At 56.3% G+C, this 24,430-nt stretch overlaps 2 protein-coding genes across 2 annotated transcripts; both read left to right on the top strand.

Annotated features, from left to right (window-relative positions):
- The first annotated feature begins 835 nt into the window (after positions 1 to 835).
- TSGA10IP (testis specific 10 interacting protein) lies at positions 836 to 8,558 on the top strand. Its single transcript, XM_070359376.1, has 6 exons — positions 836 to 1,170; positions 2,172 to 2,319; positions 4,345 to 4,515; positions 7,476 to 7,575; positions 7,776 to 7,900; positions 8,395 to 8,558. The coding sequence occupies exons 1-6, from the start codon at positions 1,056 to 1,058 to the stop codon at positions 8,516 to 8,518; spliced, it is 783 nt and encodes a 260-aa protein (XP_070215477.1). The 5' UTR covers positions 836 to 1,055; the 3' UTR covers positions 8,519 to 8,558.
- A 1,056-nt stretch (positions 8,559 to 9,614) lies between these two features.
- On the top strand, positions 9,615 to 23,502 carry SART1 (spliceosome associated factor 1, recruiter of U4/U6.U5 tri-snRNP). The gene is made up of 20 exons (XM_070360030.1): positions 9,615 to 9,993; positions 12,050 to 12,107; positions 12,487 to 12,542; positions 13,088 to 13,214; positions 13,333 to 13,438; positions 13,687 to 13,764; positions 13,871 to 13,970; positions 14,062 to 14,204; positions 14,331 to 14,537; positions 15,214 to 15,338; positions 15,415 to 15,548; positions 15,639 to 15,772; positions 21,046 to 21,216; positions 21,376 to 21,486; positions 21,793 to 21,880; positions 22,348 to 22,438; positions 22,520 to 22,655; positions 23,027 to 23,116; positions 23,216 to 23,337; positions 23,422 to 23,502. The coding sequence occupies exons 1-20, from the start codon at positions 9,681 to 9,683 to the stop codon at positions 23,438 to 23,440; spliced, it is 2,409 nt and encodes an 802-aa protein (XP_070216131.1). The 5' UTR covers positions 9,615 to 9,680; the 3' UTR covers positions 23,441 to 23,502.
- Positions 23,503 to 24,430: the final 928 nt, after the last annotated feature.

Below are 24,430 nucleotides of genomic sequence, written 5' to 3'. Positions count from 1 at the left end.
ACTGAGAAGAGCTGTCCAGGGCCCAGAGGCAGCCCAGAGCAAAGGGGGCAAATCTGGGCTCTAGGACAGTCCACACGTTAGCTCCTGGCCCTGCTTCCCGGCTGTGTGACTTTAGTCAAGGGACTTCACCTCTCTGAGCCTCAGTGTTCTCATCTGCATGATGTGGGTGAGAGTGAGCAGGGACCTCATAGCATCCTTGTGTGTGTGTGTGTGCTTGTGTGTGTGCGTGCGGGCCTGTGTGACTTCAATGGCTCAGTCAAGCCTGACTCTCTGAGGCCCCATGGACCGTAGCCTGCCAGGCTCCTCTGTCTGTGGAATTTTCCAGGCAATCATACTGGAGCAGGTTGGCATTTCCTTCTCCAGGGCATCTTCCCGACCCAGGGATCAAACCCACACCTCTTGCGTTTCCTGCATTGGCAGGTAGATTCTTGATGACTAGAGCCCCCTGGGAAGCCCCATAGGGTCCTTGGGAAGGAAGGTTAAGTGAGTTAATGCAAGAAAGTCCTGGGCATGCAGCAGGTGCTCAGTGAATAGCACTGTTGCTTTTTAAGATTTATTTACTTATTTTTGGCTGCTCTGGGTCTTTGTTGCTGCAGGTGGACTTTCTCTAGTTACAGTGAGCAGGGGCTGCTCTTCCTTGTGGAGCTCGGGCTTCTTATCACAGAGGCTTCTCTGGTTGCGCAGCACAGGCTCCAGGTGTTCAAGCACCAGTAGTTGCGCCGTGCGGGCTCAGACGTTGCGGCTCATGGGCTCCAGAGCGCAGGCTCCTTAGTTGTGGCCCACAGGTACAGTGGCTCTGCAGCACGTGGGATGTTCCTGGATCAGGGCTCAAAGCCGGGTTCCCTGCACTGGCAAGCGGACTCTTAACCGCTAGACTGCCAGGGAAACCCACTGTTGCTATTTTAATATTAATAATTCAGGTCGTGATCTGTCAGTTCCCGTGATCTGTCAGTTCCCAGGGTAACAGCAGGGGTGCATAGGACTGTCCCCTGGGCGACTGGCTCAGAGCTAGGCCTCCTCTCCTACCTTCGCCCAGAGGAGTCTTGGGAGCGGTGATGGTGTTATCCATGCCCAGAAGCAGAGGTCTCGGAGCGCGGGGCAGACACCAAAGAAGGACCGGAGGCTCAGAGGCCGGAACAAGAAGGGGCAAAGCTCTTCGGAAGCTGAGGAGTAAGTGGCTGTGGAGGGCCGAGAGGGATGCAGGGGGCCAGGCCCCGCTGGGGGCCAGAGTTTGGGCCCTGACCCCTGCCTCCTGCCCTCTCCCTCCTCAGTGTCGTCCCCTCTTCTCCTCGGAAACCCTCCTTCCCCTTCCAGTGGGCCTGGGAGAGCTTCACCACAGATGGCCGGGCCCTGCATCAGCCGAGCTCTGTCTTGGCCCCTGGCCACCAGGCCCTGCCCTTGCCCCTGGCGGTCCATCACCACAAGTCCCGGCGCAAGTCCACGCCCGCCCTCCCAGAGGCCCACAGCTTCTGCTGGAAGACAGAGGAGCCGAACCTGGAGAGGAGACAGCAGCTCAGGGCCTGCAGCTGCACCTCCATCCCTCCGGGCAGGGGGACCAGCCAGGAGCTGGAGCCGTCCGGGGAGGGAGGCTTGCAGTCGCCCAGGAAGTCCTCAGGGTCCGGGTTGGAGCCCGAGGAGTCTGAGCCGGAAGGCCTGGGAGCCGAGGAAGCTGAGAGGGGTCTGATTCCAGGGGAACTGCCCCAGCTCCCCAGGAGGGGGTTGATCTTGGAGGAGGAGCAGTTTTCAGAGGCCACAGAGGAGGCTGAGGACGGGGAACACCGGGCCCCCTGGAGAAGGAGGACCAGTTCTCGAAGAAAGGGGCGGAATTCTGGTGAGGAGGCCTGGGACGAGAGTGAAGTGCGGCGCCTGGAGAGTGTTTCCAGCTCCACCAACCTCCGAGAACCACAGAGGAGGAAGCCAAGGGCCAAGGAGCTGGAGGGGCCGTGGGACCTGGAGAAGCTGCAGAGGAAGCTGCAGCAGGAGTTGGACTGTGGTGAGTCCTGGGGTTCAAAGCCCAGGTTCCCCACAAAGTCACACAGCGTGGAGAGGGGCCGGAGCCAGTGACCTGGGCCAGGTGTTCAGACACGGCCAGGCTGGGCTTCAGGTGCGGGGAGGGATTGCCCAAGGGGACAGGAGGATCAATAGTCCCTGACTTGTCCCTCTGTGGACAGGCCCCGAGAAACAGCCCTGGAAGTCTTTGCGGGCTGCTGTTCAGGCCTCCAACTGGAGCAGGAAGGCCCACCCCTTGGGAGATGATGAGACTTTTCTGTTTGCAAACTTCCCTAACCGCACCTTCCACAAACGACAGGAGGCCACCAGGTGAGGTGGAGAAGAAGGAGGGTGGGAGCAAAGCACAGGGACTAGAGAAGGAGCTAGTTCTCCAAGAGACACTCATCCATTCATCCTCTCATTCATCCCTTCATTTATCCACTCACTAGTCCTTCTGATCATCCAGTCATCCATCCATCCATCCATCCATCCATCCCCTTGGCCAGCTGTTTATTGACATAAGACACTTCTCACTCACTTCTACCCATTCATTAATGTATTAGTTAAGTGATTAATGCAACATACATCGGGTATCTGCTCACGGGTACTCAGGATATAAAGGTAAAAAGACTTGGTTTCATCCCTAAGAAGCTCAAAGTCAGCTGGAAAAGGAGACAGATGGGGGGAAAAGGGACAATGGCAGAAGAGTTAGATCGTTACTATCCTTGGGGCTTGAACAGAGACAGTGGGAGCAGGAGGGAAGAACGGGGTGGGAGCTGCTGGCAATATCTAGGCAAAGGCTTGAACCAGGTGGTCATGTGAGTGAAGAGAGAATGTTTTATCTGAAAGGATATTTGGAGGCTGGCTTAGTGGGCCTTGGTGACCAGTTAGAAGTGTGGGGTGAGATCCATTCAGCATTCTGATAGCACCCTATGAGTCTCCCCCTGTCATCTCTGCTCGAGATCTTCCCATGCTCCCCAGCACCCCAAGGACAAAGCCCAGATCCCTTGGGAAGGTGCTGGGCTATCTGTCTATCCCTTTGCACAATGTGAAGGCTCCTCCAGGGAAGTTGCCGGATCTTTTTGATAACAGCCCCCATCTGGTGCCCTAAAAGGGTCTGCACAGAGTTGGTGCTCAATAAACCTGTGCTGAGTGTATGTTTGCATTTACCCTTCTGTTTGTCTACCTCTCCATCTTTCTATCTGACTATGATTCATGGTCTTTACTGGAAGGACTGATGTTGAATCTGAAACTCCAATATTCTGGCCACTTGATGCAAAGAACCAATTCATTGGAAAAGACCCTGATGCTAGGAAAGATTGAAGGCAAAAGGAGAAGTGGGCAGCAGAAGATGAGATGGTTAGATGGTGGTGTCACTTCTCAATGGACATGAATTTGCAAAAAATCTGAAGATAGTGAAGGACAGAAGAGCCCGGTGTGCTGCAGTCCAAGGGGTCACAAACAGTCAGACACAACTCAGGGAGAGAATGACAACAATTATGCATGAACTCACCCATATTGAGTTTCCGTGACAACAATTATGCATGAACTCACCCAAATTGAGTTTCCATCTATGTTAGGCACTGTTCTATGTGCTTGGGATACACTGGCGGTGAAGAGGACAGACAAGGAATCCTGCTCTCATGAGGCTTACATTCTACTTGGAAAGAAGGATAATCAATAAAGAAATGAACAAAACGTAGAGCTAGAGATGGAAAATCTCTGGGAGGTAGATGGGGTGCTAAGGTCTCACTTTCTCTGACCTTTGAGCAAAGACCTGATTGGCAAGAAGAACTGATCATCAGACCTGGGGGAAGGGTGTTTCAGGTGGACTAGGTTCTGTCTATTCAACCATCCACACCATTCATCCATTACACGCACGGATCCTCTCACCGTTTCTTTCTCTTTCCCATTCATTCATCTGTCTGTCCCTCAAACCAACAGGCATTACTCTAGCTCCTACTAGATGTGGGGTGAGAGAAAGAAAGATCTGGGCCCTTCTGTCAAGGAAAGCTGCTTTGCAAGGGGAAGGTGAGGTCACGGGTATGTGTGCCAAGCTCCACAAGGCTGAAGACGGTCAGAGTTGGGGCACACCACTGGCTGGAATAGGCAGAAGGCTTCCAGGAAGAGTTGAGAAAGGCCTGAGCTGGGCCCGAGGGCTGAGCTCCCAGAGGCAGCCTCCATTCAATTCGACTTCCATGACAAACCCCATTCCCTAGGCCCCTGGCTCTCTGGACTGTGGAAATCTCTCCTTCTAGGTCCCCGTAGGCCCCTATCTACCCCTGGGCCTCCATGAGGCTCCTGTTCCCTGCAGACTTCTCCTACCCCTCTGCTTTTCCTCTCCCCTCACCCAAGAAACCTGCTGCGGGCCTGGGAGCTGCAGCAGCGGGAGGAGCAGCAGCAGGCCGAGGTGCGGCGGGCCCGGGAGCAGCGAGTACAGCATCAGGTGGCTCGCTGCCTGGCAGCCTACGCACCCAGAGGGAGCCGGGGGCCAGGGGCTGCCCAGCGCAAGCTGGAGGAGCTGAGGTAGGAAACCCAGGGTTGTGGGGGGCCTGGAGGGGAGAGCGCAGGGAGGTGGTGCTAAGTGTCAGACAGAAGGACCAAGGAGACCCTGTCCTCAACCCACCCATGGGGCTGAGCCCCCAGGACCATCCTCCCTGCCAGGTAGGCAGGTTGGGCCACTTTACAGATGAAGACACTGAAGCCCAGGAGGAAAAGGGGCTGGGACAAGGTCACCCTGTTATTTATTTATTTTTTGGCTTCACCTTGTGGTATGCGGGATCTTAGTTCCCTGGCCAGGGATTGAACCCAGGTCCCTGCAGTGGAAGCGTGGACAGCTGGACAGCGTAACAACTGGACAGCCAGGGAATTCTCAAGGTCACCTGGCTAATAATAACCATCCCAACAGCTGTCAAAGGCTCAAGTTTGAATTGTTCTACATGCATCATCACACTTTCAAATCTTGTTTTCTGATTTCAGATGCCAGGTGTGCATACTATAAAAATTCATGTATTACAGGGATAGTTGGTGGAGAATGTGAATAGTGCCTATGGTCTGAGTCCTAGAGACAGTTGTTCGTGGTCAGGGGCAGAGTCATCCATTTCATTTTCTTCTTATGTTTTGATCATAAAAAAGCAAATTAAGATTTAAAAGCAAATCTTTTTTGGACTCATAAGAGTAGGTATTATCACCACTCCCATAATTTTACACATGAAAGAAGCTCCAAGAGCTTAAATAATTTGTCAAAAGTCACAGGTGAGCATCAGTGCTGGGATTCCAACCCAGGCAGCCATTTGGCCACCATGAAGGGCCCAAATGCCCAGTCTCCAGATATAGTATACCAGGATCTTCCCCGCAAAGCCCAAGCTGGTGAACCAGATAACTCAAAGAAATATGATCACTGATGCCACTGACACTGAGCACCTCTAGGGTGCAGCTGGCACCAAGGCAGCCCTTCCATCTGGGGAGAAGCACTAGGTCAAGGGGAGTGGGGTACTGCTCAGAGACCAGGGGGTTTCTACCCTGCGATGGGGCCACTGAGGATCCAGTGGGGCTCCGATCACCTACTCTTTGAGGCTCAGCCATATCACCCCCAACTTTGCCAATGAGGAAATCCTTGATCAGTGAACCGGGAGATGCCTTCTCCCTGCTGGACTTCAAGTTCACCTTTTTTTTCTCACAAGGCAGGAAGAGGAAGTCTCCCACTCCAGTGGCAGGGGTCAGTGAGAGGAGTGTTCCAAACACAATCCTTTCATTTTCTACTTGGGAGCAGATATTTCCCATGGAGGGTGTCTCAGTGCTTTCAGCCCTTGACCTTAGCTCTGTGCTGCATGCAAGATTCTGCTCTTCCTAGGAGGGAGGGCACAAAAGGCATTGCCCTGTAGCAGGGAAGCTCCAAACTTTCCTTTTATTCTGAGATAATAGGGCAAAAGCCCACTAACACGACTTCCTTTCTCACTTAGAGCTCCAAGACATGAGTTTCCTTTCAATTCTAACAGAAATAGCCTCAAGAACCACACAGGAAAAGTGTACGCGACATCACGGGCAAGACAGAGATATAGCTCAGGCTTCCCCCACCTCTGCTCCTTGAAACTGCTGTAAAATCCCCCCTTGAATATTGAAGACTCTTCTTCGCAGTGACTTCTGTTTCCGGTCATGGTTTTCAAGTCCATCTTTTTCTTGAATGGAGAAAGTTTCTTTACCTGGTGCATAGCCAAGGGTCCTGGCCCAGCAAGCCAGTGTGCTTTCCCGTGGGGCCCCGCACATTTGCCAGAGGCTCCCAGCAGAGGCTGAGTCTTGTGTGCCTCTCCCCTCCTGCCCTGTCTCTGAGTGCTGCTGCCACAACCCTCGCCCTCTCTTGTGTGCTCGGCAGAAGGATGCCTGGTCCCACGTGTGACGCGGTCAGAGGACCCTTCTCACTCACGGCCAGGACTCGCAGCTTGTAGAGCCGACAGATTTCTGACAAGTGCACCAACTGCGTTTTTGTACATGGGATCGTGCTTCTCCAGTGGAATCTGGATCTTTCTGGGATGTGTTCTTTCTCTTGCAGTTTGTTGTTGATTTTCACTCGCTAAGTTGTGTCCGACTCTTTGCAACCTCATGGACTGCAGTACTCCAGGCTCCTTTGTCCTTCACTATCTTCTGGAGTCTGCTCAACTCATATCCATTGGGTGGGCGATGCCATCCAACCATCTCATCCTCTGTTGTTCCCTCCTCCTTCTGCCCTCAATCTTCCCCAACATCAGGGTCTTTTCCAATGAGTTGGCTCTTCACATCAGGTGGCCAAAGTATTGGAGCTTCAGCTTCAGCATCAGTCCTTTCAGTGAATATTCAGGGTTGACTTCCTTTAGGATTGATTGGTTTGATCTCCTTGCTGTTCAAGGGACTCTCAAGAGTCTTCCCCAGCACCACAGTTCAAAAGCATCAATTCTTCATTTGCAATACATTTCTTTAGTTCCACTGTCCCATTTTCTAAACTATTGGCTTACAAGAAGCACAGAGAATTCTGGCAAGCTCGTACTGAACCCAGGGTCCAGAGCGTGATCTTGCCCAAAGCCACAGCCAACAGTCACAGCTTCTCCTCACAGGCAGAGAGGGTGCAGGGGTGGACGCGGGGAAGGCAGGGCTGTGCACACAGACGTCCAGCTGCTCAGAAGCCAGTGCTGGCCCCTCTTCCTCGGGGATGGCTGGGAGGATGGGCGAGCCTGGCACGGTCTGCCAACCCAGGCTCCGTGCTCAGCCCCTCACTTCCCAACTGTGCAACCTCAAGTCCCTTGTCCCTCCTGAGCCTCAGGCGTGTCATGGACAAAACGGTGGCAGATGATTCTCACTCCATTCACGTCAGGGGGAATCCCAGCCGAAGACGGAAATGAAATGACTTTGTAAAGCTAAGGGCGGGAGGACAAACAGGAAGTCCTTAGTGAGGGCTCATCAGTGGGGATGGTGCGAGTCCACGGTCAGCTGCCCAGAGGCCCATCTTCCCTCAGGCGCCAGGAGCGACAGCGCTTTGTTGAGTACCAGGCAGAGCTGCAAGGCATCCAGCATCGGGTGCAGGCCCGGCCCTACCTGTTCCAGCAGGCCATGCAGGTGAGGCTGGCACCTGGGCAAGTGTGTGGGCTCCCTGAGAGCAGAGCTTCTCACCGGCCGAGAGGGTAGGGAGATGAGGCGGGAGGGGCCCCCTCAGTTTGGACCCTTGAAAAGCCCTGGGACCCCCTCAGTAATCAGAGTCTCACTGTGTGCTCGGGGCAGCCCAGGTGAGAGAGGGGACCCCTCTGCTTTCTCCTCAGGCCAACGCCCGGCTCAACGTGACCCGGCGCTTCTCCCAGGTGCTGTCGGCACTGGGACTGGATGAGGAGCAGCTGCTGGCCAAGGCGGGCAAGAGGGACATGGAGGGCGCCCCCAGGAGGCACAGGTGAGGCCCAGCTGTGGGGAGATAGGCCACCAGCACCCTGCCCCACGGGGTCTTGCTCAGCTGCCGCCTGCCCCGCGGGGTCTCACTCAGCTGCTGCCTGCCCAGGGGCCTCCCCCGCAGCCGCATGGGTCCACCCTGAATTTAGACTTCCGTCCTGCCCTGTCCACTCCCTGGCCAGAAGGACTCAGTCTAGCTTTCGCAGTCAGCAGGGCCGTCCCCAGGCCCTGTCCTCAACATCACTTGAGAAAGGAAGGGCCAAGGTTATTTCCCCACAGAACGCTTACACTTCAGAACAACTTGGTGCAGAGCAGAGGTTATCAGGCTTGGGGGGCGGGGGTAGTCTCCCGCTCAGGGTCTCAGAGTGTAAGAGCCACATTTGAAACCACCGACATTGGTGATGAAGGCCTTGCCCCCCCTACAGCCCTGGTCTCCTTGGTTATGGGGGTGGGGAGTTGCAGAGCCCAGTGGTCTCTATCTGTGTCTTCATCTTTAAGGAGCCACAGGTCAGTGGGGGCGAGAATGGAGCCCTCTTCTCAGAGTCCTCCAAAGATGGAACCCACTGGCAGCCAGGCTGACCAGCACTTCGCCCCAAATCCAGACCAAGAGTTGAGTCCCTGAGAGAAAAATTAAATGCTTTGTGGAAAATACAGTGTGGGATTTCTGGCGGTGGTGGGAAGTGGTTGTGGGTTGGGAGCAGGCAGTGACAGGTGGGTACGCAGCACGCTTGGCTTGTGCTCACATCCCCCAGGAACTCTGGCTGTTCCGACGGCCCCCGCCCAGTACAAAGGGCTCTATCTCTGCCCAGAGGAGTGAGTGGGGCATCTCCCAAGAGCAACAGCTGCAACGCCTACCAATGCTGGGTCCTGGAAATTCAAGAGTGAACAGGACAGAATGCCTTCCGCCTTTGGGAACGCCCAGTCCTGTGGGGGAGGGGGCGGGCCTTTAAGAGGGCGCAAAATCACACGCTAACAGATGGGCTGGCAGATCGAGCAACTGGCAAGTGGGGGTGTCAGGAGGAATTGTGTGAACTGAGCTTTTACACTTAAGTAACTACAAGTTACAGTCTCCTCAAAGGAAAAGAAAAGCTCACACACACACGGATGTGCCAATTTTTGCATTCAATTTCAGGGGGTTTACAGATACACAGAAGCTCAACTCGACCTCCGGGGCAGTCACAGAGCTCAGGTTAAAAAACCCAATCCAAGGAGCGTGGCAAGGCAGCGTTGGCAGACAATACTAGATGTAGGAGTTGGAAGGAAGCTGGACTGTGGAGCTGGGGGTCTCTGGAGGAGAACATGCTAAGTCGTTTAACACCTGATGGAGCCACGACCCCAGGCAGTACACTAGGAGGACGCCTACTGGAGAGGTGGGCGCTGCCCAGGGAGAGTCCGTGATCCAGTGAATATCCGAAATTGAGGGTGTGAAAACGGAGGGAAACCGGGAAGGGGCTTCCAGCTCTGGCGATCCTGGCTTGGATGGTCCCTAGGTCCCATTCTGGGATACAGTCTTCCCCAGACCCAGTCGCGAACCTTGAGGCGCGCACGCGCAGTCGACCCACCGGCTTAAAGACCGCTACCCAGGCTCTGCTGGCTGCGACTGCGCAGGCGGGTTCAGATCCCGGCCTTCCCATGAGCCTTTGGGGCGGGCTCCGAGGCAAACGACGGAAGCAGCCGCTCTTGGTTTCCGGCAACAGGACACCGGCTGTCGGGCGACCCGGAAGTGTTCCCATTTTGCGTCGTCGGGGCTCGGCGGCGGCCGGGCTCGGGGTGGACAGATCAGCATGGGGTCGTCAAAGAAGCACCGCGGGGAAAAGGAGGCGGCAGGAACTACAGCAGCGGCCAGCACCGGGGGCGCTACCGAACAGCCGCCTAGGCACCGGGAGCACAAAAAACACAAGCATCGGAGCAGCGGCGGCGGCAGCAGCGGCGGCGAACGACGGAAGCGAAGCCGAGAGCGTGGGAGCGAGCGCGGGAGCGGGCGGCGCGGGGCCGAAAATGAGGCCCGCAGCAGCACGCACGGGCGGGAGCGCAGCCAGACAGAGCCCTCCGAGCGGCGCGTGAAACGGGAGAAGCGGGATGATGGCTACGAGGCCGGTGAGGGGCCTGTGCAGGGGGCGGGGCGACCGGAGGTGCCCCGGGTATGTGGGCTCTGGGTATGGAGGCCGAGCGCATCAGGCCGAGGCATCCCCTGGCTTTTTCGTCAGCACTCTTTAAAGGGTCTTTCTGTGGCTATTTGGGACTGAAGATTGTCTTTCTCTGTTAAACTGTCTTGAGGGTAGAGATTTTCTTTGTTTTCCTCAATTGGCATATCACGAGCCCTCCCTGAATGTGTTGAATGAATGAAGCGATGGCAGCATGGGCAGAGGCAAGAACAAACGTGTTGTCAAAGTTGTGTAGAGTTCATAGCAGAGACAGCAGTCTGTAAGAGAGACCCGGTTCCGAACACTAAGGGCCGTATAGGCCCTGTTAAGAAATTGAAACTTGTTTTGAGATGAAGCCATGAATTTGAACTGACGAGTGAGTTGATCACATTCATATTTTGCAAAGATCACTGTGTTGAGAACTGGGAGAAGGGCAGTAGAGACTGGAGGTGAGATGAAGGCTGATGGTGGCCTGCACGGACGCATTAGCCATGGGATGGAGAAACGTGGACAGATTGGAGAGGTGTTTTGGAGGAGGAGGTGATGGAGCTTAGCGTTTGGATGAGAGCTGGAAAGAGAAGAAGGAATTGAGGGTGCGCCTTGAATTTTGACTTGAGCAGTTAGTTGAGTGGTAGTGATCTCTACTGATGTTATCCTGGTGGTTCAGTGGTAAAGAATCTGCCTGCTCTGCAGAAAACAAAAGAGACACGGGTTCTTTCCCTGGGTGGGGAAGATCCCCTGGAGGAGGGCATGGCATCTCACTCCAGTATTCTTGCCTGGAGAATCCTGTAGACAGAGGAGCCTGGAGAGCTACAGTCCATAGGGTCTCAAAGATTTGGACACAACTGAATTGACTGAAGCACGCATGCCCAGTCCAGTCGACTGAACTTCAGGAGTTTGGAAGAGAAACAGATTTTTGGAGGGAGACAACTGAATTCTGTTTTGGAGAGTGTTGAATTTGATGTGCATGGAGAAACCCAGGGCTTGGGCTGGATAGAGCAGTTTGGGAATCATGAGTGTTTAGGTGGCATATGAAGTCCACGGAGAGACTAGGAGTAGGAAGCCAGGGGTGGTAGCAGAACCTGATAAATGCCAGTGTTTTAGTAGAAGGCTGAGCAGGAGGCCACGAAAAAAGGAGGTAGGCTATCCCCCAAAGCAGGAAAACCGTAGAATGTCGTGTCAGGGGATCTGTGGGAGTGCTCATCTGTGTCACACACTACTGGAGACCAGATGAAAACCAGAGCTGAAAAGAATCCTTGGGGTTTTGAAATAAGGATGCTGGTGATCTTGGAGAGAGCCTGGAGTGGTTGGGGTTCAGAGTTCAAGTGGAATAAGAGGTACAGAGGTAGGTTGTGAGGTGAACATGCTGGAACGATGAGCTGTGGTGGCGCCTGGTGGGGGCAGCTCCATCTGAGTCGGAATCTGACTTCTGCATGTGGTGTTCAGTGAAGTCACTTGCTCTTTGTGAGGTGAGTAGAGGATGTCCTAAATGCTCTTTTACCTCAGTGATTTCAGCAGCATCACAGAAGAGGCTCCAATAAAGTATATTTCTTCACTGCATGAATTACACAGAGGGCGTAGTTATGCTGCCAAGACGGTCCCTACCCTGTGAGGAGAAGCAGGTCCAGAAATGACTGTGGCCGTGTTGTGCAGAGGAGAGCAGTTCATGCTGATCAGTAACGGAGCAGGACTCCAGGGAGGAAGTGGGGTCTGATAGGATTTTGTTAACAGCCTGAGGCCAGAGAGGGCAGTGTAGGTTGAAAGCACAGGATATGCAAAAGTGGAGAGGTGGCAAAGTGAAGGACGTAGAAAGCTGGACCCTTTGGATCAGGAAAGGAAGGTGTGGGGAGAAGCAGCATTCTCAGAGCCTGGGACTCGGGTGGAAGGAGCTCCTGGCAGGGAGGAAGCAGGCCCAGGTGCTGACCTCATCTTGGCCCTGCACCTGGAGCCAGGGCTGCGGCTCCTGGGCCCAGTGCTCCGCTCCTGAGCCTTGCTGCTTCTTGTTCCAGCTGCCAGCTCCAAAACTAGCTCAGGCGATGCCTCGTCACTCAGCATCGAGGAGACCAAGTAAGTCCTGTCTCCTTTTCATTTCTGTGTTTTCTTCTGGGACAAGCAGCTTCTGGGGTAGCTGTCTGGGGAGGCTTTTGCGTAGTACACGTTCTGATTGAAGTGGGAAGCGTCATGTAAATCATCCCAGCCAACCATCCGAGTTCCCAAAGTGGACTCTGAGGCCGAGGAGAGGCTGGCCTTGCCCCGGCTAGGGGGCAGGCCAGGCCTTCCGCCTGATTGGGAGGCCAGTGCTCTTCCCACTGCTGGGTCAGGGCATAGATTTGAGACCCTTCGGACCACTCAGTCCCCTCCTGTTTTCTCCCCCTCTTTGTACAGAAGTGCATTTGGTGCCCCCATTTCTTGGACAGCTCATAACACTTGTATCTCTTGTCCTCAGTAAACTCCGGGCAAAGTTGGGGCTGAAACCCTTGGAGGTCAATGCCGTCAAGAAGGGTGAGTGTGGGGCTGAGGGTGGTGGGAGGGAGGGCATTTGGGGTCAAGGAGCGAGGCTGTCTGGAGGGATTTTTGAAGAAAGTGGGGTTGGAGTGCAGGTCAGCACCACTCAGTGGTCCTGCGTGGGTGCTGGCTGCGGGCCTGGGGCTTCCTTGCTCCTGTGATGGGTCTGGGACTCGGCTGCTTCTTTAAGCTTGAGCAGTCAGCGTGGCAGCCTCAGTATGGCTGCGAGGTAGCGTTAAAGGGGCCAAGAGATGCGCACAGCGCTGCAAACTCATCTGCGCTGTGCACGTTGGTTTTTTTTTTTTGTTTTAGTTTGTTTTTTTTAAAGTATGACCAGAGGGGCTTTGGAAGGCATGGAGGGTCCCATCTTTTTGTAGGGGTGATGTGGGAGTGTGGGGTTGCCTGGGAGTTAGGAGGCAGAGGATTCTTCCCCTGCTTCTGGCTTCTCTGGCCCCTGAGTGGGACGGGGCAGCGTGAGTGGCTCCCTCCTTTCCCCACCAGCCTTGGGCAGGCATAGCCTCACGCCTGGGCCTCCCTTCCAGAGGCGGGCACCAAGGAGGAGCCCGTGACCGCCGATGTCATCAACCCCATGGCCTTGCGACAGCGAGAGGAGCTACGAGAGAAGCTGGCAGCTGCCAAAGAAAAGCGCATCCTGAACCAAAAACTGGGGTGAGGGTCCCCGCCAGGTGGGCTCAGGCAGGGTCTGAGGAGGCACCCAGGACATCTGGAGTCGGGGTTGGGGGAGCAGGAGCTGGTTCCCCAGAGCATCTTTCTCCTCTGTCTTCAGGAAGATTAAGACCCTGGGGGAGGACGACCCCTGGCTGGATGACACCGCAGCCTGGATCGAGAGGAGCCGGCAGCTTCAAAAGGAGAAGGACTTGGCAGAGAAGAGGGTGAGGTGCTGGGGGTCACTCTCCCTCTGGTGGCCTGATGGCTGGGGGGCCGCAGATGGGCTGTGGGGCCGTGAGGCGGGGCCTCAGAGCAGTGGGAGGCCTGTGCTCAGTGGCGCCTGCATTGGGTTCCCAGAGGCTTGCTTGTTTAGGTCTGTGCTTTTTGCATCCCCACTTAGTAAGGCCCCAAGTCCTCCGGTGATCCAGAACAGCCTGAGGTCATGGGTCACCGCCCCATCCCTATCCCGTAGGCCAAGCTGCTGGAGGAGATGGACCAGGAGTTTGGTGTCAGCACCCTGGTGGAGGAGGAGTTCGAGCAGAGACGGCAGGTGGGGCTGCGGTAGCCGCGGGGAGGGGCCGGGGAGGCTGCTGTCCCAGGTGCTGGGATCCCTGGGCGGGGTCCAGACTGGGCTGCACTTTCTGCTCCGCCTCTAGGACCTGTACAGCGCCCGGGACCTGCAGGGCCTCACTGTGGAACATGCCATCGACTCCTTCCGCGAGGGGGAGACGGTGATCCTCACCCTCAAGGACAAAGGTGGGTTGCACTGGGGCACTCTGGCTGGGGGCCCAGGCCCTGCTGGGTGGAGGGCGCGTGACCCGCCCCGCCTTCTCCACTGTGTCTGCAGGAGTGCTGCAGGAGGAGGAGGATGTGCTGGTCAACGTGAACCTGTTGGACAAGGAGCGGGCGGAGAAAAACGTGGAGCTGCGCAAGAAGAAGCCCGACTACCTGCCGTACGTGGAGGACGAGAGCGTGGACGACTTGGCCCAGGCAGGCGGGCAGTGTGGGCACCGGGCAGGGGGTCTTGGCGGCGGGTGGCTGGTTTGGGAGGAGATGGTGGCTCTGTGGTTTTTCAGGAGCCAGACTGCATTCCAACCTGTCCCTCTTGCCTTGCAGCACAAACCTCGCTCTATCCTGTCCAAGTACGACGAGGAACTCGAAGGCGAGCGGCCGCAGTCCTTCCGACTGGAGCAGGGCGGCGTGGCTGATGGCCTCCGGGAGCGGGAGCTAGAGGAGATCCGTGCCAAGCTGCGGCTGCAGGCCCAGTCCCTGAGCACGGTCGGACCACGACTTGCCTCCGAGTACCTCACGCCAGAGGAGATGGTGAGTCCTGAGGTCTCCGCCCAGACCTGCCCCTTCCTCTCCTCAGGGGCCACAGGCTGCCAGAAGGCACTAGAAGGGGGATCGGGTAATCGCGTGGTACGTGGTCCCTGTGGATGAGCAGTAACCGGCAGCCCCGTCGGGGTGCTGCGGGGAGGCAGTCAGTGCAGACAGAACAAGGACTGTGAGCCAGGTGCCCCTGAGCTGGTGTGCAGGTTCTGCCACATTGCCATCCTGTGCCTGGGGTGTCATTTAGCTGTGAGCCTGAGGCTCCTCTGAAATGGGGGTGGCAGGAGCCACCTCACGGGGACTGTTCCAAGGGTTGGTGGTGGTCTGGTAAGCGGTTGTTCTGTAGGGTGTCACCTTCGGGGTGCTGTGTGGACATGCAGGTAGACCTCAGGCTCAGTAGGTTGCTTGCCTGTGTGGTTGAGAGCAAGACTCTGGAACCAGACTCCGGGATTTCACTGTCCTGGCTCTCCTGCTTAGGAGCTGGTGACTTTGCACAAGGCACTTGATCTCTTGCTGCCTTAGTTGTCCTCATCTCACAGATGGGATGACGGTTACTCTCGTCTCACTCGTGTGTGAACTGCTGCGTAGCAGCAAGCAGCGTGCACTCCCATGGGCTTGTGCTGCTGCCTCGCTTCGCCCTCACGTCTCTCCCACCTTCTTCTCCTTTCAGGTGACCTTTAAAAAGACCAAGCGGAGGGTGAAGAAGATCCGCAAGAAGGAGAAGGAGGTGATCATGCGGGCCGATGACCTGCTGCCACTTGGGGACCAGACTCAGGATGGGGACTTCGGTTCCAGGTGGGCTGGGAGACGGCTGGGTGTGGGAGCTGGGCCGGCCCTAGAGCCAGCCTCACAGAGAAGCCTCTGCCCACAGACTGCGGGGCCGGGGGCGGCGCCGGGTGCCTGAGGCGGACGAGGAGCCCCAAGAGGAGGGGGAGAAGGAGCCCATGCCTCAGCCGCCACCGTCAGATGACACCCGCGTGGAGAACATGGACATCAGCGATGAGGGTGAGGGCCCGGCCTGTGGGGTGGGGGACCCGAAGGGCCTGGGCAGGAGCCGGCGGTGGTCTGAGTGGGCGTCTCCTGTGTCTCCCCCAGAGGAGGGCGCCGCGCTGCAGTCTGGGTCCCCAGAGGTGCTGGAGGAGGACGAGGCAGAGCTGGAGCTGCAGAAGCAGCTGGAGAAGGGGCGCCGCCTGCGGCAGCTGCAGCAACTCCGAGACAGCGGCGAGAAGGTGAGGGGCTCCAGGGGTCGGGCGCGGGCGGGCGCTGGGGCCGGTGTGACAGGTGTGCCTGTGGTCGCTTGTCCTCGGGCACGCAGTCCCATGCCGTCATAGGCGGTCCCCGTATTCTGGTTTGCACCCCCTTTTTGTTGAACGTCGTGTGACTGGTGGGTTTCTGGGTTTCTGCCATGTTTTCACTGTGGGGTGCTTTAGCGGTTTGTTGTTTCCATTTTCTTTCCTGCTGGGGTGTGTGTTGTTGCCTCGCTGAGAGTGAGGCGTCATCCTAGGGCTGGGAGGTCACTGGGGGAAAGGACAGCCAAGGGCTCCTCTGAGTTTCATGGGGCAGAAGTGGCAGTGAACCTGTGAACACGAGCAAGCTGAGTGGTCTCTGCTGTGACGTCTGTGCAGACAACACGGGAGCGACCGGAGGTTGGTCTCTTAGGTCCGGTGTTCGGGAAGGCCTTTCAGGGGGTGCCTTTTGAGCTGAGACTGAAATGACATAGTGGAGTCTGCCTTGCCCAGACTCAGAGTGCCAGGCACTCAGGCCATGGGGACAGCAGATGTCCTTTGGCGAGATGACTTAGAATGTGTGAGGACCAGGTGGGCTGGAGCGGAGGAAGGGAATGATGGTGTGAGCTGAGGTGGAGAGTTGAGTGGGGCCTTGAGGCCGTGGTCATTGCTGGCCCTCTCGGAGCACTGATGGGTGCCAGGCACCGCTTAATGCTTTGTGTGTGGATTCACTTAATCCTCCAGCAGCACTAGGAAGAAGGCTCTGTTACCTCCTTTTTATAGATGAGAAAACTGAGGTACAGAGGTGGTAGGCAGGTTGCCCAAGATCACGTGACTGGGAGGTGGCCGAGCACAGCCTGGCTCCAGAGCCCGCACTTTAACCCTGCACCTCCCAGTAAGAGAGACTGTGGGGCCGGAGACAGGCTGCAGCAGCAAACCCAGGGTGCCCACCGTGCGGGTAGAGCAGCAGGGAGCCACCGGACTGAGGCCTTCCTGAAGCCAGGGAAGGGTTTCAAGGAGAGGGAGGGAGCATCTTCAAACCGTATTGAGGGGCAGATCAGATTTGGCCCTGGTGGAGACAACGCCACTGTGGAGACAGTAGCTTCGAGAGGGTTGAGAAGAGCTGGGACTGGAGGAGGAGGGGCATTGGGACGATTCCTTAGCCCAGGAGTGGGCGCGCTTTGTTCACGGGCCAGGAAGAAAAGATCTGAGGCTCAGGGCTCTGCCTGCAGCTCGGGTAGCCGGGGGCGGAGCCGAGCGCCGTTGCGACTTAATGTACTAGCGTGGGGTGGGGGGTACAGTTTGCCCAGCCCTGCCCTAAGGAGAATGAGGAAATGGGTCAGTAGCTGAAGAGGGCATGAGGTGAGGGAAGTTTTTCCTTTTTTGTAGTTAATGAGGTATAGCGTTTATATTTAAAAGTTATGTTCCAGAGTCAAGAGCTTATGGCTGAAAGGATCATGCCAGTTATGTGACCCAGTGGGATTCATCAAGGTTGGATTTTCTACTGGCTGGGCCATTTTCTGAAATGGGGTAGACTAGGGTAGGAACGAGTGTGGGCAAGAAAGTGAGTGTTTGCTTTCGGTTGAGTTTGGTTTGAGATGTCTCCTCATTGGAGGTGATTGTTATTGAATAGACAGTTGGATGTATGACCTTGAACTTCATATGTATACTTGGGAGAGACTGAGATGGAAGCATGGAAGTCAGTGTGTAGATGGGGTTTATACCAGAGGACTGGATGGGATCACCGGGAGTGAATGTAGATAAGGAAGAGAAGGTAAGGCGAGGACGGAGAGGAGAGCTGCTGTCCTGGAAACCACGTGAAGACCCGTCTGGAGGGAAGGTGTGAGTGGTGGTGACGCAGATTCGGGAGAGTTCTGATATCCGGAGGAGGGGAACTGACCGTGGGGTCAGCCAGCACGGAGGTCACTGATGCTCCCGTCCAAGGTTGGCTCGGTGGGGTGGTAGGAAACGGGGGCCAGATCATGCAGGTGTTAGCAAGGTTGCTGGACAGGAGATTAGTAGGTGAGAGTTGACTCTGTTCTGTACGCCAGCAAGAGATGGAGAATGTAATTTTAAAAAGAGACCATTCACGAAAGCAGTATAGATAATGAAGTAACACGGACGAACAATAGAAGGCATTATGGATAATGAATAATGAGCTTAGCAACAAAGTTAAAAGGAATGGAGACATGCAAGATCTCTAGGAGGAAAACTGTAGTCCGTTTTTGAAAGGGATTAAGCAGGACATGTTGTTTCAGTTACCCAGGGCTGCCATAACGAAATACCGCAGACCGGGTGGCTGAAACAGCAGCAGTGTATTCCAGCACTTCTGGAAGCTTCAAGTCCAAGGTCAGGATGTTGGCAGGTTTGCTGCCTTTCGAGGCCTCTGTCCTTGGCCTGTAGGTGGCCGTCTTTTCACGGTGTCCTCACATGGCCTTTGGGTGTAATTCCCTGGTGCGTCTGTCCTTCTTACAAGGACACCAGCTTATTAGATTCGGGCCTACTCTTAGGGCCTCATTTGACCTTTATTATCTCTTTAAAAAAGGCCCTGTCTCCAGGTACAGCCACACTGGAGGCAAGGGCTTCAATGTACAGATGTTTTTGGGGGGGACACAGCATGTCCATAACAACCATATTAATGGATAAAAGTAATGTAAAGATGTCTGTATCCTCGCAGTTCCAGTAGAAATCCCAGTAGGTTTTTGTAGAACCTGGCAAGGTGATTCTAAAATTTACACAGAAGATCAAAGGGCCCCAAATAGCCAAGACCCTCAGACTAATCAGGTGGTGGGATTTGCTGTAATAGATTCCTAGTCTTTTGGTTGTTCAGCCGCTAAGTCAAGTCCGATTCTTTGGCGACCATGTGGACCATAGCCCACCAGGCTCCTCTGCCCATGGAATTTCCCAGGCAAGGATACGGAAGTGGGGTGCCATTTCCTTCTCTAGGGGTTCTTCCCAACCTAGAGATCGAACCCGCACTTCCTACTTGAGAGGCAGATTTTTTACCACCGAGCCACTGGGAAGCCACTTTCAAGTCTTTAGACAGTTGTAATTGAGGCCCTGTGATATTGGGGGCATTAAATGTGGCCCCCACACCCCAGAAACAGACTCCTGCCATAGGACACGACGTGGCCCAGTGTAAAAGGAGCTCAGCTCGATAAGCGGTATCAGGACAATCAGTTATCTATTTGAAAAAATGTGAAATGCGGTTTGTACCTCACACCTTGTGCAGAAATTCACTTAAAAGGTTAAGAACTTAAAAACATAATATTTGAGAAAAGTGTGAAGAATTTTGTTTATGACTATGGTAGAGGTTCTTTTTAAGTGTGTTAAAATACCCATAGGATTTATCATCTTACCCATTTTTAGGTATATGGTTCTGTGGTGTCAAATATATTCACCTTGTGTGCAGCATTTAACTACTTAGAAATTAAAAACTTGATTTTCATTTAAAAAGTTAGTTTTATTTTAAAGATACCATGAAGGGAACTTCCTGGTGGTCCAGTGGTTAGGACACCCCACTTTCATTGCACAGGGTTCTGGTTTGATCCCTGGCCAGGGAACTAAGATCCCACCTGCCTTGTGGCACAGCAAAAAAAAAAGAAAAAGATGTCGTGAAGAATGTAAAAAGATAGGCCAAATGGAGAAGATACTTGTCCACGTGCAGAAGGGCAGTTCACAGAGGTGCAAGGGTGCATGACCCCTGAACCACAAGGTGAGGCCCAGCCTGGGTAGCAGTGGAGGAAGGGCGAGCTGACACGATAGATCAGGTCCCGCCCGCCTCACTTGGCAGAAGTGTCAGGCTTGATAATGTCAGGTGTCCATGAGGACGTGGGGCAGCCAGAGTTCTTGTCCACACTTGGCAGGGGCCTGTAAAGGAGTCTCATCAGTGGGGGGACACTGATGAACCTTGCAGAGTGAGGTCGCGTGTCTCAGCGGACCGCACCCCGTGTGAATGCTCGTGTCGGGTTCTTGGTCCGGGGAGAGGCTGTCTTTGGTGCACTGGAGAACTCCACCGCGGTACGGTCACAGCTCGGGACGGGATTCTGTGGGGAAGAGCTGTTCAACTGGAGCCGCTTACATCAAGACTGACTGTAAAACAGATGCGTATACTTGAAAACATAGGATTAGACAGTGTGCTTCCGATTACGTAATGTTTGAAAATCGCATAACAGAACAACAGACTGTTCATGGGTGGGTCTTTACGTGCTAAACTGTGAAGGAAAGGCCGTGAATCGTGACCGCAGCTATGTGGGGAGGAGGCCTGTGGGGCCTGAAAGGGTGTTCATAATGCTGTTTAGCCAGGTCATGGGGACATGCTGTTTGTTTGGTGGCGGTGATTTTTAAAGGCATACGCGTGTGTTACAAGTAACCTTTTTATGTGTAGGATGACGTTTATTTAAAAATGTGATGTCATGTAAGGAAAGGAGTGCAGAGGTGGACACGGAGACTGGAAACTTCTCTGACGAGTTTGCTGTCAGGGGCAGAGCAGGAAGGCTGTGGTGTTGCAAGAGGATTCTTCGAAGAGCAGAGAGGGTCTTCCCTGATGGTCCAGTGGCTAACACTCCATGCTTTCCCTCAGGGGGTGCTGGTTCGATCCCTGGTCTGAGAACTAAGATCCCATATGCCCAGCAGCCAAAAATAAAAGAGGGAAAAGGGGGGAAGATCCTAGACAGTCCCTGTGTGCTGGTGGGAGTTACACAGGACGGGCATGGTGTCGGGAGCAGAGTTCTGGCGGCCCTCGGAGCCCTGCCAGGTGGGGTGGCCTGTGGTGGGCGCAAGGTCAGGCGTCGGCTGTGAGAAGTGGGGCGGCAGGGTGGGTGGCTGGTGGTTCAGCTCTGGAAGCAGGGGGCAGATCCATGGAGCATCCAGCCTGTGCAGAGCCGGGGTTCCAGGGGGAGGGATGTTTACTTGAGTCCTGAGCCAAGTCTGTTCGGGGAGGAGTGGGTGGAGGAGGGGTGGGAGAAGGAAGGCGCGGGGTGCGAGAGTGAGTGGAGGAGGAGGAGCAACAGAGGCTTGGTCACAAGGGGCCGTGCCAGATTCTGTATATTAATTCAGAGGGCAGTGGGGAGCCATCGCCGACTTCGGAGCAATGGAGCGAGATCGTGCAGAGCAGACCAGGGGTCAGGGAAGAGGAAAGCGCAGTCTGGTCCGCTGTGGGCAGTGGGAATGGCATGCTGTTCTGCCGCCAGGGAGGGTGGCGGGGGTGGTTCCTGGGTCTCCATGGCAACCCCCTAGAAACTTCTGGGTTTGCCCACAGCTGCTCCCTCCCCCAGGTGGTGGAGATCGTCAAGAGGCTGGAGTCTCGGCAGCGGGGCTGGGAGGAGGAGGACCCAGAGCGGAAGGGGGCCATCGTGTTCAATGCCACGTCTGAGTTCTGCCGCACTCTAGGGGAGATCCCCACCTACGGGCTGGCCGGCAACCGGGAGGACCAGGAAGAGCTCATGGTGGGTCCTCGGGCAGCCCACCCCCCGCACACTCCCCGGGCCTGCTCTGCTCTTGGGCACCGGGCATGGCGGCCCTGCCAGTCCTCAGGGACAAGCCTCAGTGCTCAAGGGGGACGGGCTCGCCAGGGCCTGGACTGAGCCTGGTCATCCCTCCTTCAGGACTTTGAACGGGATGAGGAGCGCTCAGCCAACGGCGGCTCCGAGTCTGACGGGGAGGAGAACATGGGCTGGAGCACCGTCAACCTGGACGAGGAGAAGCAGCAGCAAGACGTGAGGAGGGCGAGGAGCCGGGGTGGGGGCCGGGGGGCGCTGCCAGGTGCAGGGGCCTGGAGGGGTGGGCGCTGGGCTGGGGGCTCAGCTCTGCCCTCCCCGCCATGGGGCTGCCATGTCTCAGAGCCCTGGGCTCCTCCTGCATAAATGGGGTATATGGACCTCGTTGGGTGTTGTGAATTAAATGAGGCATCTCGTCGCGCAGGGCCTGGTGCACAGCAAGGACCACGGTCCTGGGAGGGGTGACTGTCGGGCAGGAGGGTAGCCCACTTAGCACCCCCATCATTGTGTGCTCCGCCCCCCCAGTTCTCTGCCTCCTCCACCACCATCCTGGATGAGGAGCCCATCGTGAATAGAGGGCTGGCGGCCGCCCTGCTCCTGTGTCAGAACAAAGGTAAGGGGCTCGGGCTGCCCCGCAGTGGCCTGGGAGCCGCGGCAGAAGGCGGGCCAGGCAGCTGCTGCCCTCCAGCCCCCTGCCCCCTTCCTCCCCCCGCCCCGGGCCCAGCAGTCGCAGTGGCTGCTGGCCTTTGCCGCCTCCCCCATCCTCAGTGCCTGCGCCCATATGTGCCCCACCAGGCACCACTGCCCCGGAGGCTCGGCCTCTCCTCTGCGGGGAGTGGGTGGAGTGGCCGCAGTCCAGGCGGTGGCACAGAGACCTTGACGTTAGGATCGCAGCCCTGCTGTGTACTGAGCCAGTGGCCCTGGACAGGCGCCTGACTTCTCTTGGGTCTCCGTTTCCTTTGTCTGCACGAGGGGACTGATGTCTCTCCCTTCCCATAGCACAGCTTGGAGGGTCCCCCAGGGGCCACCTTGCTGTTGGGGGCGCTGGGCAGCCTGGCTCTCACAGATTCCACCCCCCAGGGCTGCTGGAGACAACAGTGCAGAAGGTGGCCCGGGTGAAGGCGCCCAACAAGTCCCTGCCGTCGGCCGTGTACTGCATCGAGGACAAGATGTGAGTGCGGGCCCACCGGGGCCACGCCGCCGGGAGCCTGGGTCGGGGGGGCAGCGCTGAGGCCCCATGTGTCTCCCACAGGGCCATCGATGACAAGTACAGCCGGCGGGAGGAGTACCGCGGCTTCACCCAGGACTTCAAGGAGAAGGACGGCTATAAACCCGACGTGAAGATCGAGTATGTGGACGAGACGGGCCGGAAGCTCACACCCAAGGAGGTGAGCGGGGCCGCGCCCTGGAGTCTGGGCCAGGGGACTGTGGTGTCCATTGCTTGGGGGCACAGCGGTCCCCCCTTGCAGGCCTGGCAGGAGGGCGTCTTTGCTTGCCTGCCCCCTTCCCAGCAGCCCCCCGAGCTCTCAGCTGGTGGCAGCTGTTCGCCTTTCTCTGCCCACATTCTTGGGGTTTGCTGCCCCCTTGCACATCCTTCCCTCTCTTCGGGGGCTCCCAGAGGGTGCCAGGCCCGGGGCCATCTTCCAGCCCCTTCCCAGCCGCACCACCCCCACCTCGGCTCAGCTGGGACTGGGGAGCCACCGCCCTTCCCTGCCCCGCGGGCTCCGGTGGCTCTAACGGTGTTTTGCCCGGGTCGCAGGCTTTCCGGCAGCTGTCCCACCGCTTCCATGGAAAGGGCTCCGGCAAAATGAAGACGGAGCGGCGGATGAAGAAGCTGGACGAGGAGGCGGTGGGTGCCCACGGGGACGTGGCCGTGGCCTCTGAGGGTGTGGGGTCGGGGGGACTGAGGCACAGTCAGACTGCCATGCTGACTGGCCCCAACCCACAGCTCCTGAAGAAGATGAGCTCCAGTGACACGCCCCTGGGCACCGTGGCTCTGCTCCAGGAGAAGCAGAAGGCCCAGAAGACCCCGTACATCGTGCTCAGCGGCAGCGGCAAGAGCATGAACGCGTGAGTGGGGCGGCGTGGTGCCCGCGTGCGGTGGGGGGCAGGTCACAGCTGCTCTGCAGCCTCACTCTCCTCCTCTCTCTGCAGGAACACCATCACCAAGTGAAGGCGGTCTCCCCTCTGATCCCTCCCCAACTTTAATATTAAATAAAGCTCCTCCTTATTCTTCCCCTTGGTCCTGGTGCAGGTTCCAGGGTCAAACCTGGGAAGAGGACAGGCGGTGCCAGACGGAGCATGGCGACACTGCCCTCCGGCTCCGTCGTCATCTGGGTGACCTCAGGCGGCCACTGAACCTCTCTGGGCTTTAGTTCTGCCATTTGTTTGACCAAAACATCTTTGCTTCATAGGATGTCTTGCGATGATTAAGTGAACTCATTTCATTCACTCACCTGGAATGTGGAGGTGAGCAAGGCCCCTCAGAGGTGGCTTAGGGTCTGGCTTCTGCCAGGTGAGACCTGGTCGTAGGTGACACAGATGACAGAGACGCAGGGAGGGAACTGGCCCGGCTCCTCTAAGGCAGCTCCGGCCCATGCTGGGCCCCAGCCAGCCAGAGAAGCCAGCTGGTGCGCTTTCTCACCCTCGCCTCCCCCAGCCGCTCCTGGCATGGTCGTACCAGTCCTGGCTGTGGCTGTTAAATGTCACACCTTATCCTCTGCAAGGCTGGCTTCTGGGTAAGAGTTGGGAGGTGTTTTAGAGGCTCAGTCACCGTGGCCTCTCCCAGTCCCAGTGCTACAAGAATCGCTCTGCTCACAGCCAGGACGGGCGCGGCAGGGTCTGGGGGCATCGCAGGCTCCTGTTGTCTACGTGGAGAGAGAGAGGCCCGGTTTCTCAGAGCACCCGCCTCCTGGGAGCCTTGTCCCCTGAGCAGGGCAGGTGAGGTTCCTCGGTGTGAACTCCGTGAGGGACAGTAAGAGCCTGAACCGAGGGAAAGGTGATGACTGGCTCTGGTGGGAGTCAGACGAAACCAGCATCCCACTGCCCCCACCTCCACCCGCGTGCGTGGCAGATGGTTCACAGATTTTTTTTTTTTAATGAAAAAAAAAAGTGGATTAAAATAACCTTAGAAAATGTAAGAAAAGAACAGAAAAATGTAAAC

The sequence above is a fragment of the Bos mutus genome, chromosome 22, assembly GCF_027580195.1.
Source record: "Bos mutus isolate GX-2022 chromosome 22, NWIPB_WYAK_1.1, whole genome shotgun sequence".
NCBI lineage: Eukaryota > Metazoa > Chordata > Mammalia > Artiodactyla > Bovidae > Bos > Bos mutus.
Note: the sequence above shows the minus strand (reverse complement) of the source record. Positions and strands in the feature narration are given on the sequence as shown.